We start from the raw sequence: 20548 nt of genomic DNA on the forward strand, positions 1-20548 counted from the left end.
CCAATGTGCCCACATGCACACGTTCCTATGGTACAGGAAGACACTCATCCCCAGATTACTTGGGCAGCATGGAACTACCTAGAGAAAACCAAGCCCTTTCCCAGCACATTCCTCAGTGATTTGTTAGGGTAACAGCATTTGCCTGTCCCCCTCTGGTAGCTTCCAAGTAGTACTGTTATTAGACTTTTCCAACCTTGCCTCGTATTGGAAATACAAGTTCTTCGAATAAGCATTTTTTTCTCTGTACATGCCAAGAAATGAATCTTCCCTAGTGCGTAGCAAAAGACTCATTTCACAGCACTGATTTCATAATTCAATCTTTCTACAGAGCCATTTATTGTAATAGATGTTAGAAAACACACAGTCTTGGTGAAAGAGGTGAATTTGGCTATACAATGAGGGTCATTCAATGAAAGAGAGTAATGAAGTCTTGTAAAACATTCCAGGCTCATCTTCTGAACTGTGTGTGGCGTATGACTTAGGCATTGTACATAAGTGATCCATTCACTGCTTGCTTATTACACCAGACTGAATTCTTTTCCTATGCTGTGCACCATTTAATAAAAAATATAAATAGCAATTGTCAACATTTTTGTGCTCTGTTTATTGATTCAATCAGCTTTCATATATGACAGTACATTGTCATTTATAACCTGAATTGATGAGATTCAATCCTACAAGGAGTCCTTATAAAACAGATAAGCATTTAAAGAGAAAGATATAAAAAGCAGAAATTAGAAAACTGTGGATCAATTTATAGGCCTAGTAATATGATACCATTCTTTGATAATATTTTCATAGTCTTCTTTTATGTTTATTTTTGTTTTCCTTTAGAGTTTACTGTTTACCAAAGATAAGCATCACACAGTAAATTGTATATTTTATAAAAATAATTTGAGCTGTAAAGGTTCAGAACCAGAATAAGAACTTTAACTTTTATTTTTCCTTTTCCCACTGTATCCAAGGATCTTATAGGGCATGTATCTCCCGCCTTTTAACCTGACCACTGATAACCATGGTCCCTCTAATCTGCACCATTGCAATAGCTTCCTAATACACAACCTTAATTCATTTCTCTCCCCCCTTCTGGTTCATTTTAACATGTGGTCACCATATTTCTCTTCCTAAAGCGCAGAGCAGATCATGGCCCTCCATGCTCAGAGAGCTTCCTTTTCTACACTATTTAAATAGAATTAAACCTAAATCCCTCAGTTTAGCAGTAAGAGCTCATAACTTTATGGCTAAGACTTACTTTCCTGGTTATATTCAAGGGCATAGTGTCTTTCCCCTTCTATACACTATACACTGCTGGTACCACTACTGGTGCGAAAACACACACACACACACACCAAGTGCATGCACACTCAGTGATCTTCCATCTTTGGGCACTTTCTCAAGTGACGCCATTTTTTTTTTTTTTTTCTCCAATATATATTTGAGGAAGGGTCAAGATCATTTTCTAACTTACCCCAAAATTTCTGTATTCAAAATTCAGAATTAATCTCACCCATATTCCACTTGCCCAAACTAATTACTATGTGTATTATACCATCAGAGTGCTTTAAAATTGTAAACTGCTGCAAGACAAAGGCTCTGTCTTGCTAGTTTTTATATTTTACATACATAGCATAGAATTCAAGCACCCAGAATAAATTCTTGTGGAAAATTTTTAACTGATTTGACTCTATTGCCTTATGATGTTGTTCCGGCTTTCTTTCAGGAGCATGGAATCCCAATCAGCATGGGCTATGCGGTGGCACCACATCACTCAGGGGTCTATCCAGTTCATATTCAGCTTTATGCAGCGTGGAAAAAGGTTTGGGATATTCAAGTCACGAGCACTGAAGAGTATCCACATTTGAAGCCTGCCCGGTACAGAAAAGGCTTCATTCACAACAGCATCATGGTGAGCGTATAGCAGTGTGTATACCTACATGTTGAATGAAAATAGATGTCTGTTACCTCTGAGGATGTAACTTCAAACCTTTATACATCAGTATTAGAGTTTCCTAATAGACTGTAGTGGTGACTGGCCACCCATTAACTTATTATTTGGCTATCGACTTGCTTCTCAAGCTGTGGGATGGCTTTGGCGAGTCCAAGACCAGCTCAAAAATATTGGAAGTGAGCTTAATATACATCATCCACTGCTATTTTTGGATTGAAGCTTTGTCTTGGGACTCTGTGCTTCTCCTGGATATGTCTCGGTGTCTGTTTGTTTTGGTGGTTTTACCGTGAGTTTTCCTGGCAGAGTGTGAGTCCGTGGATCAAAAAAACACCCTTTCCAATTGCTACACTATTGACAACAGAATCAAACTAAGTTTATCCACTCAGTTTATTTTGGTTTTTAGACACTCAAGTGTATCTTAGGATACTGCTTTTTTTTTTTTGTCCTTTTTTTTTTTTTCGTATCGGCTCCAAAAATGGAAGTGTATATTTTCTTTTCAGATAGTTGAAAATTATTGAAAAAATAATAATCTGAAGTTAGAATAATATATTGGTTCTTATAAATGAAAATAAAACCAAAAGCATTTCAAATGGAAGTTTATAATTATTTATTGGGATAAAAAATGGTATTATTCACTTGAGATAAACTTGGCCATCTTAAAACATCCATCCCCATTTCCAGTGCCTCCTCCTCAGTTGCCTAGATCACAGTACGGGTATACGATCTCTTCTTCTTCTTACAAATATTTAAATATTTATACCCTCCCAATCCATTATTCAGACTGCTCTTAGAATTATCTTTCTAAAATTATAGATAGACTAACAGATAGATGCACATAGATAGATATACACATACTTCGTGTATATATATACACAATGTGTATGTAAGAAGTTACCTGATTTTACGTATGTGTATATATATGGAAACCCTGGTGGCATAGTGGTGAAGTACTACGGCTGCTAACCAAAGAGTTGGCAGTTCGAATCCACCAGGTGCTCCTTGGAAACTCTATGGGTCAGTTCTACTCTGTAAGATAGGATCGCTATGAGTTGGAATCGACTCAACGGCGCTGGGTTTGGTTTTTTGGTTTGTATATATATTACATAGATATGTGTATATATGTATAATCAGATTACTTCTCTGTCTATAAAACAGGATATAATCCCTTTATTCTATCATTCTTGGAACTTCAAGATATGTCCCAAGACCAGCCTTTTCTCTCATCGCTCCTGCATGCCTTCTAAATCCCAGTTATATTGCATTATTTTAGAACATCAGAACACAGCTTTCCTCTGTCCTGAAAAGCTTTACGTTGTACCTTGGTTTAGGCTTCAAATAACGGTGACTTCCCCTGGGAAGATCTTATTGCTGGCCTCAAATTAATCCTCTAGCACCGTTCACATAGTACATGATGGGTATTTCAGTCAGATCTTGCTACCTTTGTATTATTAATTATTTGTTTGGATAAATATATCTCCTCTTAGAAACTGAGATCCTCAAGGAAAAGGCTCAGGTATCATCGGTCATTTTATCACTAGCATCAATCAGAGTCTTTGACATAACTCTATCCATAAATATAATTTTTAATTGAATTGGGTTGAATTATAAAAGGTAACGGTATTTAACACCAAAGAAAAAATGTTGCCTAGCACACACCCTTAACCAGAGCTTGTACTCAATATTCATCAATTGTCAAACATTAATTATTTGATTGTAAATAGGTAGTTGAAGACCTAAAGATCCCCAGATTCAAAGTGAGCTGCTGATAATTCAAATAATGGTATTGATGCCCAAAGAATTCAGGAGATATAAAAATAATTATATAGTTGTTGGAAAATAAAAATCTAAGCTACATGGTATCAATAATCCCTGGTCATGATTGAGATAGAGTGAAAATTTTCCCATTATTGTATGACTACCTCACATATTATTAAAGAAAAACATTCCTCTTAACCGATAGTACATGCATTAATTTACATTGAACGCAACACAATTTTGACAAATTAAGCAAAAAATAAAGGAAATTATAGCTCCTCTGTGCAACTGGATGTGTTTTTCTATTAGATTATAAATAGTGTACTATTCAAAATGAGTTGTTGGGATAAGATTACTTATTTGCCTTCTCTGTTGAACATTTAGATTTATAACAGAATTAACCATAAAATATGCCTTAAGCAATCATTAAATGATTTGACTACTACAATGATAAAATTTAAATTAAGAGTGTAGTAAAAACAAAATGAAACAGAAAGAATAAAGAAAAGGCAGGTTGATGGATGGGGTGGAGTGGGGTGGGAGTATTTAAACTGACTATTTGACTCCCAGAACCTGAGTACAAGACTGTATTTCAGAAGGAAGGAGGATAACGGCCCACTAACAAGAAAAATGCCACCTTTGAAGCTGTTTTTGAATTAAATTAACCCTAACCAAAAAAAAAAAAAAAAACCTGTTGCCATCGACTCGATTCTGACTCAGAATTCTAAGAAGGTTTTTATGAGGCATTGGAGACTCAGTGGTAGAATTCTTACCTTCCATGCCAGAGACCCATTTTCAATTCTAGGCTGATGCCTCTCATTCATAGCCACCATCAGTCTTTCAGTGGAGGTTTGCACGTTCCTGTGATGCTAGACAGGAAACCCTGGTGGTGTAGTGGTTGAGAGGTAAGGCTGCTAACCAGTTCAAGTTCATCAGGCATTCCTTGGAAACTCTATGGGACAGTCCTACCCTGTCTTATTAGGGTTGCTATGAGTTCGAGTCAACTTGACAGCAATGGATTTTTTAGTTTTGGTAAGATGCTGAACAGGTTTCAGGGAAGTTTCTGGACTAAAACTAGGAAGACATGACTGGAGATCTACTTCTGAAAATCAACCAGTGAAAACTGTATAGATCACAAAGATCAGATCTGCAACTGATCACAGGGATGGTGTAGGGCTGGGCGGCTTTTAGTTCCCTCGTGCATGGGATGGGGTCTCCATGAGTTGGGGGCCAACTTGATGGCAGCTAACAACAATAAGCTTTTACTTTTTGCCAATCCTTTAACATATCTCAGCTGTTGGGTGAGATTTAAAAAACTGAGAGAAAATTCTTTCACCTGACTTCTAATTTTGATTTGCCACCTCCTTTAATATTTATGGAAACCCTGGTGGCATAGTGGTTAAGAGCTACAGCTGCTAACCAAAGGGTTGGCAGTTCGAATCCTCCAGGCATTCCTTGGAAACTCTATGGGGCAGTTCTACTCTGTCCTATAGGGTCACTATGAGTTGAAATCGACTTGACAGCAATGGGTTTGTTTTTTGTTTTTAATAGCTACATAATTAGACCAGTATCAACTCTTGTTTATAGTCAGATTTCAACTTTAGCCACCAAAGAATTCCAATGGAAATAATATTTTGCAGACTCTAAAATCAGGAGATAGTGGTGGGGCTTTTAATTATATGTCAGTGTGCTGATTTTTCTCCCATTTCCTCAGGTTCTCCCTCGACAGACCTGTGGGTTGTTCACGCATACTATTTTCTACAAAGAGTATCCAGGAGGACCCCAAGAATTGGATAAAAGTATCAGAGGAGGTGAACTTTTCCTCACAATCCTTCTAAATCCAGTATGTATTCAATTTATGCTTTGTAGAATAACATCAGCATTTTCAAATATGTGTTTCATTCATTTATAACTGAACATCAACTCATTTCACAAGAATATGTAGTAAAAGCTACCCCTAAAACCAAAACTGTTGCTGTCGAGTTGGACTCATAGCAACCCTATGGGGTAGAGTAGAACTTGCCCCATAGAGATTCCAAGGAGTTGCTGATGGGTTCAAACTACCTACTTTTTGTTTACCAGCTGTCACTTTTAGCCACTGCACTGCCAGGGCTCCATCCCTACTAGGTAGAAAATCAGACTATGTGTCCATATCATTCAATTTCCTTGTTTCTCAGTCAAGAAAAACACAGATATATTAAAAAGCATGTGTTGAATATAACAATCAAATGTAACATAACTTCTCAATGTTTGCAGCTATTCTTGAATTTCAGTAAATGCATGTTAATATGCAGTTCTCTAGCCAAAAATGCAAATTTATAATTTCACTGATGTTACTTATTTTGTTCAAAAGTTGAGTTTGCTTCTAGCTCAAAATATCAGTAAGCGCAAAAAGGATTGCAATGAAAAACTATATTAAAAATGCGTAGATATGTATTATCTTCATATACTAGAGTGAGTTCAGATCCTTTAAAAAAAAAACTACTAATTTTACTTGGGATCAAAAATACAAATTGGCTTTTTTTTCTTTAATTTGTGTCCTCATAGCTTTCAAAGTTTTGCAATTTTATTTCTTGTTATAAATATATGTGTGAAAGTATACCATAGTGAAAAATATATTAACATTAGATATTGTGGGAGGATTTTAGCTTTCTGTTTTTCTCCTATAAAGAATGACATTTCTGAATTCTTAGAAATGCATGTCCATATTTACACCCTGGTGCACTAAAAAAATATGAAAGTGTGTCTAATGCTATGCCGACCTCATTTAACATAATACATTTTCATACACAGAGAAAAATAATCATACTTTAAAACTATAGCTAAGTTGCAGGTGTTGAAGCTCCAGGTTAAATGAATTATTTTAGATAATTTAAATATGATATTTAAAATTCCTAAAGAAATTTATGTGTAACTGAAGACTTGTACATTGGTTTAGAAAGGTGGAAAGTGGGGGTAAACTTGCTTTATAGAATATGAGAAATTTTTAAAAATCCTTCCAAACTGGTTATTAAAAACAAAACATAAAGACTTATTGGGTTCCCATCCTTCTTCCCATTGCCGTGAAGTCAATTTCAACTCATAGTGACCCTATCGGACAGAGTAGAACTGTCCCATAGGGTTTCCAAGGAGCACCTGGTGGATTCAAACTGTTGACCTTTTGGTTAGCAGCCATAGTTTGCCATAGCTCTTAATCACTGTGCCACCAAGGCACCCGTTGGGTTAGGGTGGCACTAAGCTGAGGAAGAGTAGCTTGGATGATCTTGAACAAGAAACTTCATTTCTCAGAACTTGCTTCCTCTCCTGTAAAACAAGATAGTTGGACTGGACGGCATTCAGTGTGCCTCAAAGATATTCATACTGGATATAAATCTGAGGTATGCTGTTTTCTGTATATATTCCAAACTTCCTGATACTTAAGAGGTGTTAAGGACATTCTAGCAGTAATTAAATAATGCATGTGAATATTATAAAAGCAAACTGAGAGGAAAACCTCTCTGTTTACCCTTCCCTCACTAATTCAGAATTTGATCTTAACAGAGGAGAGGGTCACTGAATCCTACCCTTTTCATTCTGGGGCTACAATCCTGATCCCAGGTCTTCTCTCGCAATCTTCTAAAGTATAAGAAAAATGTTGCCTTCCTTAAGCCTCTTGCCTCCAAGTTTGATTGCCACTACTTCTCTGATTAGTTGCAATTAAAGACATGGATTTATACTTCTGTTTTGAAATCATGTAGATTTTGAATTCAGACTTGATAAACGCTAACAATAACAGCCCCTTGTAAAGCATTATTCAGAGACTTGTAGTTGCTCCTTTAAGTAAAATGGAAGACTACTTAGTATCTTGTATTTCCATCTTCAACACTTGTGAACTAATAAAACAACAATAACTGCTGTAAACCTCTCTTACACATTTTATCATCACCACACAGATTTGTTTTGATTGCAAACCAAACAGTGAAAGAGAGAAGCTTCAGAAGGCTTCTGGTATCCAGTCACAAACTGTGTTTACTTGGCCATTGTGAATTGATGATGAACTCAAAATAGAATAAAAAAAAAAAAGAGAGGCCAGAGCAGGACAGACACAGAGTAAAGAGCAGTCTAGCTGAGCAGCAGTATGGATAAGATAGGCCATCCTAAGTAACCAGGCAAGCAAAGGTTCACAAAGATGTGAGAGTAAGGACAATGTTCCTCAAAACATGGATAGCGTACAACCATAACCAATCTAGATCGATGTTACTCATATTTCAAGGAAGAAATCAAGCAGGCAGCATTTGGGGTGGGGGGGGTGGGGAGGGTGCAGGGGCAAGTCCATATGGGCCTTAGTTCCTAGATTCCAGGGACAGAAGTTACTAAATGAGAAAGTTAATGCAGGAACCTGACCGGAAGAAAGTTAAATTAAATGGGGACCACAGAAAGAAGGGAGGAAGGGTTGAATGACTAATTGGTTATTTAAGCTTGGGATTTTTGTATAAGCGCCGTATTATGAGTAAAGAGGCGCCATAGATGACAGGCTGTGATAAATACTCACCTCACTGATGTGGAGGAGTGAATTATTGAGGCTGCTGGATTGTTTACTATTTCAATTTAGACTGTCCTGGTAAGTCTGGCAAAGAAGAAACCTGGAGGGATGCATGGAGAAAAATGAAGCGGAAAGAGAAAATATAACCCGGACACTCAGCCTTCTCCTCTGTGCCATTCTTTTCACCAACCATTGATTTTTTGTCAGAGCAGCCAGTATCTCCAAACTCTTATCAAACCCATATTGAGGAAATGATTCATAAATTCATTAATGTAAAGTTATAAATTACTGATATGAATTAATATGCTAAGTTTGAAGAATATTTGTATTCTAACAGAGCTAATTCCTAAAGAAGAGGCCTATGATTGCATTATTTTAAATATTAGTCAAATTCTTCTGGAGAAATATGTTTTACTGGTGAGCACACAATATCTGTAAAGCTATTCAGAGGGATAACCACTTCCTCTTCCTACTGTTACAACTGACTCTGAATATGATGAACATGAAAGATCCCTGGTGACACAGTGGTGAAGAGCTCAGCTGCTAACCAAAAGGTAGTTGGTTCAAACCCACCAGTGGTGCCATAGGAGAAAAGACCTGGCCATCTGCCCTCGTAAGATTACAATCTGGGGCAGTTGTACTCTGTCATATAGGGTCACTATGAGTTAGAATTGAGTTGATGGCACGCAACAACACTATAAGCAGGGTAAGCAATGAATAGTGTTAATATAAATTCTAAAGAATAAACATCACACTAACTTTTTTTATTTTCATTAAAGAGCTATAATTTCTGTGATGTGACATTACATACTCTGGATTTAAGAGGCTATTTCACAACCTTGCTTTTGGATGGAAATTATCTCTGTGGATTTGTAAATAGCCAAAATTTACATTCTGTCCTTAGTTTTAGGTTGTCTGTGTATTAATCAATGAATGAATAAGGACCTAGGCAGCATGACATGAAGCCGGATGTGACTGTAAATATACCAGATGATGATATTAACATAGAGTGAAACCTGGGAGAGCTGGAATTCATAGAGATGGCCTTGCTTTTCCAGATCTTACAAGTTTTACACCTCTGACAGCGTGTAGCCTTATCACTTTTCTATTGCTCTCTATTATGGAAAATATTTGAGTTTCCCTTCTCTGGCAGATTCTGGCTTATACAAGTTCTGGCTTTCACAGTTTTTACTGTATAATTTTCCTTAACACATTAGAATGGTAGGCCAGTCTAGCAAAAGGAAATTAACAGCGAATAATGAAAATCCAAAAAAAAAAAAGCTTTCAGATAAATTAACTATATTAATTAGAGGATTGTGATATGGTGCAAATGGTTAACATGACCAGCTATTCACTGTAAGGCTGGAGGTTTCAGTCCACCCAGAGGCACCTAGGAAGAAAGGCCTGGTGATCTACTTCCAAAAAATCAGCCATTGAGAACCCTGTGGTGCACACCTCTACTCTGAACACACATGGGGTTGCCATGAGTCAGAATGGAGTTGATGTCAAGTGGTGGTGGTGATGATGGTGTGAGAAGATACGGAGTAAACGTAAATTTGTGAGTTAGGGACTTTGGCCAAGGCATGTAACCAGAGTGAATAAACCATCAAAAAAAAAAAAGTACTTGTATTCTAAATTATAGTCCACACATAGAGGTTTGAGTTCAAATCATTGTCATTCCCTTTAAGAAAAACATAAGAAACTAGAGTTTGCCCAGCAAAGAAAGGCTCTGGGTGGCAAGTGTCTAAAAGCAATAACAAACACAAACTGAGATAGAAAATATGAAAAGACGCATAACTAGAGAAGAGATTGAAGAAGTAAATTTAAAAGAAAAAAAAAAAAAAAACCTCCCAACAAATAAAAGCCCTGGCCCAGACGGCTTCACTGGAGAATTCTACCAAACATTCAGAGGTGAGCTTTCACCAGTACTACTCAAACTATTTCAGAGTGTAGAAAAGGAAAGAATACTTCCAAATTCATTCTATGGAGCCGACATAACCCTGATACCAAACCAGGCAAAGACACCAAAAAAAAAGGAAATTACAAACCAACATCTCTCATGAATATAGATGCAAACATTCTCAACAGAATTCTAGTCAATAGAATTCAGCATCATATGAAAAAAATAATATACCACAACCAAGCGAGATTCATACCAAGTATGCAAGGATGGGTCAACATTAGAAAACTTATCAAAATAATCTACCACATAAATAAAAAAAAAAGAGAATAATCACATGATCATCTCAATTGACACAGAAAAGGCATTTGATAAAGTCCAACACCTATTCCTAATAAAAACTCTCAATAAAATAGGAATAGAAGGGAAATTACTCATCATAATAAAGAGCAGCTATACAAAACCAAAACTAACAGCCAACATCATTCTCAATGGAAAGAGACTAAAAGCATTACCCCTGAGAACAGGAATAAGACAAGGATGCCCTTTATCATGATTCTTATTTAACATTGTGCTAGAAGTCCTAGCTAGAACAATAAGGCAAGAAAAAGAACTAAGAGTACCTAAATTGGAAAGGAAAATGTAAAACTACCCCGATTCTGAGATGATATGATCCTATATGTAGAGAGCCCCAAAGATTCCACAAGAAAACTACTGGAACTTACAGAAAGATTCAGCAGAGTAGCAGGATACAACATATAAAAATCAGTTGTATTCCTATACACCAACAAAAAGAACTTCAAAAAGGATATCAGGAAAACAATACCTTTTATAATAGCCCCTAAAAAGACAAAATACTTACAATAAATCTAACCAGGGAAGTAAAAGATTTACACAAAGAAAACTACAAAATGTTATTGTAGGAAACCAAGAGACCTACATAAAAGAAAAAAATACCATGCTCATGAATAGAAAGACTCAACATTGTGAAAATGTCAATCCTACCCAAAGCAGTCTACAGGTATAACACAATCTCAATCCAAATACCAACAGCATTCTTTATGGAGATGGAAAACTAATCACCAACTTCATATGGAAAGGAAAGAGGCCCGGATAAGTAAAACATTATTGAAGAAAAAGAACAAAGTAGGAAACCTCACACTACGTGGGCTCAGAACCTACCATACAGCCACAGTAGTCAAAACAGCCTGGTACTGGTACAACAGACACATAGACCAATGGAACCGAATTGAGAACCCACATATAAATCCAGCCACCTATGGCCAGCTGATTGTTGACAAATAACCAAATTCCATTAAATGGGGAAAAGACAGACTTTTTAACAAATAGTGCTTGCAAAACTGTATGTCTATCTGTAAAACATTGAAACAGGACCCATACCTCACACCATACACAAAAACTAACTCAAAATGGATCAGACCTAAATATAAAATGTGAAACAATAAAGATCATGCAAGAAAAAATAGGGACAATGTTAGGGACCCTAATACACAGCATAAATATAATACGAACTGTAACTAACCATGCACAAACACAAGATAAACTAGATAACCGGAAGCTCTTGAAAATTAAACACTTATGCTCATTGAAAGACTTCACCAAGCGTAAAAAGTGAACTTACAGACTGGGAAAAAAAATCTGTCTATGACATATCCAACAAGGGCCTACTCTCTAAAATCTATAGAATATTTCAACACCTAAATAACAAAAATACAATTTACCCAATTTAAAAATAGGCGAAGGATAGGAGCAGACACTTCACCAAAGAAGACATTCATGCAGCTAATAGACACATGAGGAAATGCTCACCATCACTACCCATTAGAGAAATGCAGATCAAAACTACGAGATACTATCTCACTCTGACATTACTGGCACTCCTCAAAAAAACAGAAAATAACAAATGTTGAAGAGGTTGTGGGGAGACTGGAACTCTTATGTAATGCTGGTGGGAATGCAAAATGGTACGGCCATTTTGGAAGACGGTATGGCCCTTCCTTAAAATGTTAGAAATAGAAATACCATACAATCCAGCAATCCCACTTCTAGGAATATATCCTAGAGAATTAAGAGCCATCACACGAATAGACATATGCACACCCATGTTCACTGCAGCATTATTCGCAATAGCAAAAAGATGGAAACAAGCTAAGTACCCAACAACAGATAAATGGATAAACAAATTATGGAACATATACACTTGTAATATTATGCAATGATAAAGAATGGTGAATCCAGAAAAACTTCACAACATGGATGAATCTGGAGGACGTTATGCTGAGTGAAATAAGTCAATCACAAAAAAAGAAATACTGTATGAGACCATTATTATAAAATGTCAAGAGAAGACTTATAAACAGAAAAAAAAAAAAAAAACAATCTTTGATGGTTACAACAGAGGGTAGGGATGTGAGGGGGAAGTCACTAGCTAGGTAGTAGACAAGTGTTAACTTTGGTGAAAGTAAAGACAACACACAAAGCAGGGAAAGTCAGCACAACTTGACCAAGGCAAAGCCACAGAAGTTTCTCAGACACATACAAACACCTCAAGGGACCAAGTTACTGGGGCTGAGAACTGGGTACTACGGTCTCTGGGGACATCTAGGTCAATTGGCATAACATAGTTCATAAAGAAAATGTTCTATATCCTACTTTGCTGAGTAGCATCTGGGTCTTAGAAGCTACCAGCAGACATCTAAAATACATTTATTGGTCTGTCTTAGTCATTCAGTACCGCTATAACAGAAATGGAAACCCTGGTGGCGTAGTGATCTTCCCCAGTCAAGGAGCTTCTCAGCACAGGGACCCCTGGATCCAAAGGACACATTATTCTCCTGGCTCTTGTTTCTTGGTGGTATGTGGTTGCCCTGTCTCTCTGCTTGCTTCTGTCTTTTATATCTCAAAAGAGATTGGCTTAAAACACAACCTAATCTCGTAGATTCAGTCCTGCCTCATTAGCATAGCTGCCTCTAATCCTGCCTCCTTAACATCATAGAAGTAGGATTTACAACACATAGGAAAATCACAGCAGATGACAAAATTGTGGACAATCACACGATACTGGGAATCATGGACTAGCCAAGTTGACACACATATTTTGGGGGTATGCAATTCAATCCTTAACATGGTCCCATCACATTCAGAGCAAAAGAGAATGAAGACAACTAAAGATGCAAGGAAAATATCAATCCAAAGGACTAAAGGACCACTGAACCACAGTCTCCACCAGCCTGAGACCAGAAGAAATAGATGATGCCTGGCTACCACCACCCACTGCTCTGACAGGGTTCACAATAGGGGGTCTTGGACAAAGCAGGAGAAAAATGTAGAACAAAATTTGAATTCACAAGAAAAAGACCAGACTTACTGGGACCAGACCGGAGGGACCCCTGAGACTATGGCCCCCGGATACCCTGCTAACTCAGAACTGAAGCCACTCCTGAAATTCACTTTTCAGTCAAAGATTAGACCTATAAAACAAACAATAACACACTTGAGAAACGTACATCTTATTTCAATCAAGTATAGGAGACCTAATGGGGAATACCTGCCCTAAAGCAAAAAGGAGAAGGCAGAAGGGACTGGAAACCTGATTGACTGGACATGGGGAGTCTGGGGTATAAAGGGAGAGTGCTGACACATTGTGAGGTTTGCAACTAATGTCACAAAATAATTTGTGTATAAATTTTTCAATGAGAAACTAATTTGCACTGTAAACTTTCACCTAAAACACAATTAAAAATAATATCAATATTAGAGAAACCTTTGAAAAATTAAGGGTATTTAACTTCGAAAGGATTTATAATGAAAAAGGGAAAAGACTATAATTCATTTATTTACTCCTCTGGTCCTCATTAAAAAGGTATTTTATTTTCTAAAAGAAAGATTAAACTCATTCGGTGTCACATGGATTGCAAACTAAATGTAGCTAGTGAAAGTTACATGGGGATATATTCCAGTATTAAAATCTGCCAAAAAATCGTATGGATTGCATAATGACATATTAAGTTCCTCATCTCTGAAGTTGTTCCAACATAATTTTTTTTAGGAATTTCACCTAGATGACTTCTAATATCTCACCTGATGCAAATATAGTCTGATACAGCTAGGCATGGAATGTATCTCTCTTGTTGTAAAACATGAAGGCTGTAAAAAATGTTTAATTTTAAACATTAACATCCCAGCATTATAAATCTGGTTCTACTCTAGGATTTTAAGATCAAAAGGAAAGAGGAAAATGTAACTTCCCGTGCTAAAAAATCAACAGATATAAGAATGAAAGAAGGTGATAAAATGGAAGACATTGAGGGTTAGATGCAGTGAGGGAAGTGGAAGATAAACAGGAAAATCTTGCATCAAAGGTATGCTGAAATAAACATGATTGCTAGATTTGGCACAACCATTTTGAATTTTGATTTCTAGTTTCTGGATTCATTTGTATGTTACCATCCTATGAGACAAATAAAAGCTGGAAAAAGTATATGAGGGAATGTCCTGGAATCTCTCCTCTTTCCCTCCAGAGTATTTTAAAATAGAATTAACAACTATATAGTTCTTTCTTATCACCTCAGGAGTGTATCTGCCTAAAGGAAAGGGACTGGATTAAATAACCTTGAAAAGCTCCACGTACTTTTTATTTTTTTCCTGGTTTATAGATTGTATGCTCTGTTCTGCAGCCAGAAAGACATAAACCACACCAAAACCGGCAGCCTTTCTTCCTCACCCAGCTTCCAACTTAAAGATTCACATTACTTTTGTGTTGTTAACCAGTATAAACCAATTATCACTGAGTTCATTCTGACTCACGGCTCCCATACGCGTGTGAAAGTAAAACTGTGTTTCATAGGCTTCAAAGGCTTGATTCCTTCACCACCCCACCCCTGTGCTTGGAAGTAGAATGCCAGGCCTTTCTTCCTGTGTGCCTCTGGGGGGACTCTAAACTCCAACCTTTTGGTTAGCAATGGAATGTGTTAACCTTTTGCACTACCCAAAGACTCCACTTGTGTTGTTACCCTCCTAGAATATACCAGTGTCTTCTGTGGCTCAGTATCTCTGATATGTTTTTTTTTTTTTCTTTATACATTTCAACAGTTTATTTTTATTTTTATTTTAAATGTGACCCCAGTTGGCATTCAGTATCTTGTTTTCATAGTTTTACACATTTCAAAATATGTCATCATTTCCTAGTCTACCAAAAACAGAAAATGCAAATTGGGATGTATTTTTACATCTTGACTCACGTATGAACTCCTGTTACCGTTGTGTATTAGATCTTTCGATTTCACGAATTACAAGGAATGGAGTTTCTTGATTTCCTTGGATACCAACTTGTTTTGCCCAAATGAATCTAATAATTGGAAATTAAATGATTAGGTGGTCATTCGAGAGACATTTCAAAAGAGTAGGTAGGCCTGTGTTTAACAGATAATTTCCTCTTATTTTTCTTTGATTCTATAATAACCTCATTACGTATTGATATTTTTCCGCACTGTTCCACACTTGTCAAATACTAACATGTGTTTCCCTGGTGCCGAATCCTTCCTGTATTTTCAATACAATCTTTGTTCAGACAGGAAGAAATATAATTTAATCATGTATAAGGTGAAACAACTCATACCAGGTAACCCACATTATTCAAGTCCAGACACTACCCTATAAAATATGCAGCAACTGACAGTAGTAAGTCTGGAATCTTATCAGATGGCTTCACCAGTAACTATAAAAGCTTAAAATGAATATATCCCACTGCATTTAGTTTTTTCCCTAACTCATTGTAATTTTGGTTGCACAAAGAGCACATGAAATTAGAATTTTCTAAGTTTCCGGTGCTCAGATTCTAGAATGCTTTAAAATGGCAGCACTGGAGTCAGGAAATCTACTATGTTTTCCAAAGTTCAGAGCAGTACCTACTCACCAACCCTAGCCTCTTCCATGGGTCAATTGCAAATTCAGGTGAACAAAAAATATGGGCTTGAAAGAGTGGTAGACTTGAAACTGACAGTAGAGTATAATGGAACTGCAATGATATACCTCTCTGTGTGCTGTCTGCTGAACATTCATACACCTAGGCTGCTTAATGAGCTTTCCTTCTTCGTGTATATCAATCTCCAAGTTTGTGGAATCTAATAGCAGGTGTGGTACATTATGGATTAGGGCTGACTCTTCAGACAGGTTAGAGAAAAGGCAGGAGTGAGGTATAGGAAAACATCAACATGAAATAACCTGAACCACTTTTTGGCGAGTTCCTTTTAATGCTGAAATAATATAGGACCAGATGTGTAGGGTAATTCACAGAAACTTGTTTTATGTGCAGCACAGTAACATAAAATGCCAGCAATATCCCAAGTTTGTTTTGAGCACAATATAAAGAAGAATTGATCACTGATATCAGGCCAGCTGAATCGTCTCTGAAGATTTTGATTCCCCATAAATGCCATGTTTTATAGAAAATTATAACAAACAGTATTTTGTGTAGGACAAGACAATTATATATTCTAATATGCCTGGTTATAAAATAATATGTAATATTCCAATGAACTCCGTGTCATAGGAGGGTTTTATGTGTTCCAGGAGTACTTAGTCTATAGGAATTACCTTCTACATGCTCTACTATGGTAAAATCTGCCTCTTATCTGGGTAGGGACTTGGAAGCAATTAATGTTATTGGAAGCTCTGGGGCTTAGAGCTTGGGAGAACAGCCACCAGCTGAGAGAAGAATGGACCCCTGAGGAGTATATAGATTGTGGAAAATTCTATTTCCACTCACTGAAAGACCTACAGTCACCTCTTTTTGCCTTTATCTTTTTTTTTCTTTTTCTTTCTTGAAGATTTGCAGGGCTAATCTTTACAAAAGGACATTGAGTCACCACTTCTGCAGTGATTCACACTCACAGCAGAGACTTTGTAAAATCTGGAGTCAGCTAAGATCTCTGGCCTGACTATTTAGGATATTGTTCTTTGTATTCATGTTGAAAATCAGGATCAGAGTTCGTACAAGGATGTAGAGCGTGTGTGAGCAACTTGGTCTTTCCAATTTTTTTCTTTTTTTTTTTAAGTAGTGCAGGCTTTAATTTTCCACAGTAGGATTTACTTAGAAATTAATAGTTCAGATGATGTAAAGTATGCCACAACAAAAGAACAGAGTATTTTCACCCCCTGAACCTGTACTCTGTCTTCTCATATAAGAGAAAGATTGCTGTTATTATGCAGACATGCATCTTTCTAATGGGATGCTTGCTACAGGGTCAGATGGAATACAACTTGCATTTCTATATATTTCCAGACCATGAACAAATCCATAACATTGCATTATTTTTCAATTTTGTTTCCATAGGGGGAAAAAAAAATGAAAGCAGCAATATTTTATTGGGGGGAGTCCATTTCATCTAGTGTAACTGGATAATTTAGTTTTCCCAAAGCAGCCTTGTATGAAAGGTGGTGCAATAACTCTTTAGAATAAATACATTTTCAACAATGAAAAACACAACCTCCTGTGTATGTTAGTCAATAGATAAACCCTATTTTTCCATATTTTGTGGCTTATAATATGTGTGTGTGTGAGTGTGAAAAGTACATAAGGCTCTTAACATTTATAGATAGTTTGGAAATGTAATCAACGAATTCATGGTAATAAGAAAAAAAAATCCTCTCTGTATCAATGTTTATATGACTTAATGGATTGGTGGGAAAGTAGGGGGAAAGAAGGAGCACAAAGTTAAAATGAAAAATCTGTGTTTTGTCCTTCGTAAGTGTGAACACTCCACCCTTAGCTTGAAAATTCTTAAGTTTATTATCACATCTACAAAATTTTATAGGCACAAATCTTTCAGTAAGCCTTATTTCTCTTCCTTAATATTTACTAAAAAAAAATTTAGAAATTACAGTGAAATATAAAGATGAATTTGGATCACTTTACCTTATTTTGTTTTATTTTTATTTTTCTCTGTATATCAAAATCAGATGTTGTGAAAACAAAAATACATGCTCTCTTCTAAAACATCTCGTTTTTTCAGATCTGAGAAAACCAAATCATCACTTTAATTTTTCCATTAATGACATATGATGGTAGGACATGTAAATATTAAACTGGCTGGGGTCCATTAAGAAAATTAAAAAGAAAAAATCTTATCTCTATCCCTACGGTCTTATCAGCAGATGATCAAAGGGCCCTATTACACCAGTTAGCTTGAGTTGATATTTATTTCTATAATTTTTTTAGATTATCTAATCCTAAATTTAAAAGCTATTCATAAAGATATTTTGAAATCTGATAATTTATGATGAACTATAGAATGTCATCAATTGTATAGGGTGCCAACCCCTACCACTATTTGCATCTCATTCATTTTATATCTTCATTTATTGAATTTTTTCAAAAAGATGTTCTTGATTAGTTCATCACATAATGACTCTATGTGAGTGTTCAGGTGTGTATACCACTCGGTCATGGGATGCATGGGAATACCGACCAGAGAAGTCAATATTTGAGCCTAGAAGAATAATAGGTAAGGATTCATAAGATAAACAATGGGTGTTAGGGAGTGTGGGTTTGTCAGTAGAAGGTGTTCCAGGCAGAGGGACGAGATGCACCAAGTTACAGAGGGAAAAAAACAATGATGGCAAGTTTGGGAACTGTAAATGTTCAGGTTTTCAGGAACACAAGATAAAGTTGCAACACTAGGTAAGAGTAAGATCGTGAAAGTTTTCATACAACACATTAACACCTTTGAATACTGCTATTCTGTTGTGAAGAGGGAAAAATTTAAGCAAGGGAGTTATACAATCTAATAATAATTGTTATTTGTATTTCTATCTGATATTTTCTATCTGATATATGATATTTTCGGAAACCCTGGTGGCCTAGTGGTGAAATGCTACAGCTGCTAACCAAAGGGTCAGCAGTTCAAATTCACCGGGCACTCCTTGGAAACTCTATGGGGTAGTCCTACTCTGTCCTATAGGGTCTCTATGAGTCGGAATTGACTCGGCGGCACTGGGTGTTGGGTATCTGATATTTCAGTGCCTGCTCTGCATCAGTGGGCCTTAAGTATGTACTCTTTCTCTTGCCTACGGCTTTTCTATCCCTCCTACTCCCATTTTTACCTCACTCTTTGTCCTTCAGACCTCCCTTCTACTATCTCTTCTTCAGAGAAGTTCTCTCAGCATCTCCCCATTGGACCCCCTCACAGGTTTGGGTCAGATCTCACGGTTACACACTCACGTGGATCACATCCTTAACACTGCACACAACTGGCACAAAGGAAGGAAAGAAAGAAGCAAAGAAGGAAGAAAAAAGACAATAAGAAGCCATTCCTTCCTCCTGCGTTATATCAGACAGGCAGCGAAAATGTTACTGCATAATCTAGTAACCAAAATTCAGAAAGTCTTGTTTTATTTTAGTTTTCCTGCTTCACTGAAAACTGAAGAAAAAGTCATATACTTGTTGTATGCCTCAGAATTTCTTGGTCTGTAAAACAGGGAAATAATGTTGGTTCCCTTCCTGTTTTACAGAAACAGTATAAGGAAATGTGATTTTTCAGAGAATAATATAAATGATTTGAATATAATTTTTATGTGAAAAAAATAGAAATATATATCACCTTTTTTATTATCAAAAACTATTCGAGGTATGTTAGCAGCCTATAAGCTATGAGTTTATTTACAGTTTGATTTTGCTCAATTGTTTCTCCCTGCTCATATGCATAAATTGTGTGGTAAAGACATCCTCATTTACAAAGGTTTTCAGTTCATTCTGTGTTTGGTTTCTGAAAACGGTTTTGGTGGTCAATTTATTGTGCTCTCTGAGCGATTTTTAAGTGATAAAATTTCTGTCATTATTCTTTATTCCACTGAAACAAATTGAGTCATCAAATGCAGTCCTTGCTTGGCTGGTCAAGACTGTTTTTTTTCATTTTGTTGTCGAGCAAAGTACCTCAGGTTTTTTTTGACAGAGGTTTTTGTTTTTGTTGTTGGCGTTGCTGATTTTAAAGTCTTTGAATTTTTATATTATTAAAGATGTATGCTGTAAAAACTAGGCTCATACTTTGTTGATACTTTATAGCCAACACTCACTTCATTGTTGGATTTTGTTCAAATGAGGAGTAAATAGAATTATAGCGAGCTCCATTTTTAGTGCTTACAAACTAATGGTATGAAAAATGCAAGATCTTCCAATTATCATGTATTTTTTTATAGACTGGGCTGAATTTAATAGAAATAAGAGAATCTAAACCCACAGACCTATTAGAAAACTCTAGGCTGGATTTCATTACTTATCACTAGGGGGAAGGATACTCTTCACGTCTACAGTCATTGATCCTATAGATCTGACTCTATTGAACTTCACACCTAACAGAACAGCCTGTGTTCAATTACCTCTCTGTGAGAACATTAGCTAAAACCA

At 36.4% G+C, this 20548-nt stretch overlaps 1 protein-coding gene across 1 annotated transcript in view; it reads left to right on the forward strand.

The window, feature by feature from the left end:
• LOC126076838 (bifunctional heparan sulfate N-deacetylase/N-sulfotransferase 4) overlaps positions 1-20548 on the forward strand; it is a 327672-nt gene that overhangs the window by 196136 nt on the left and 110988 nt on the right. The window contains exons 5-6 of the mRNA XM_049885462.1: positions 1721-1906; positions 5418-5546. Coding sequence (XP_049741419.1) covers positions 1721-1906; positions 5418-5546 — 315 coding nt within the window. The remainder of the gene's footprint in view (positions 1-1720; positions 1907-5417; positions 5547-20548) is intronic.

The sequence above is a fragment of the Elephas maximus genome, chromosome 5 (assembly GCF_024166365.1).
Source record: "Elephas maximus indicus isolate mEleMax1 chromosome 5, mEleMax1 primary haplotype, whole genome shotgun sequence".
Taxonomy (NCBI): Eukaryota; Metazoa; Chordata; class Mammalia; order Proboscidea; family Elephantidae; genus Elephas; species Elephas maximus.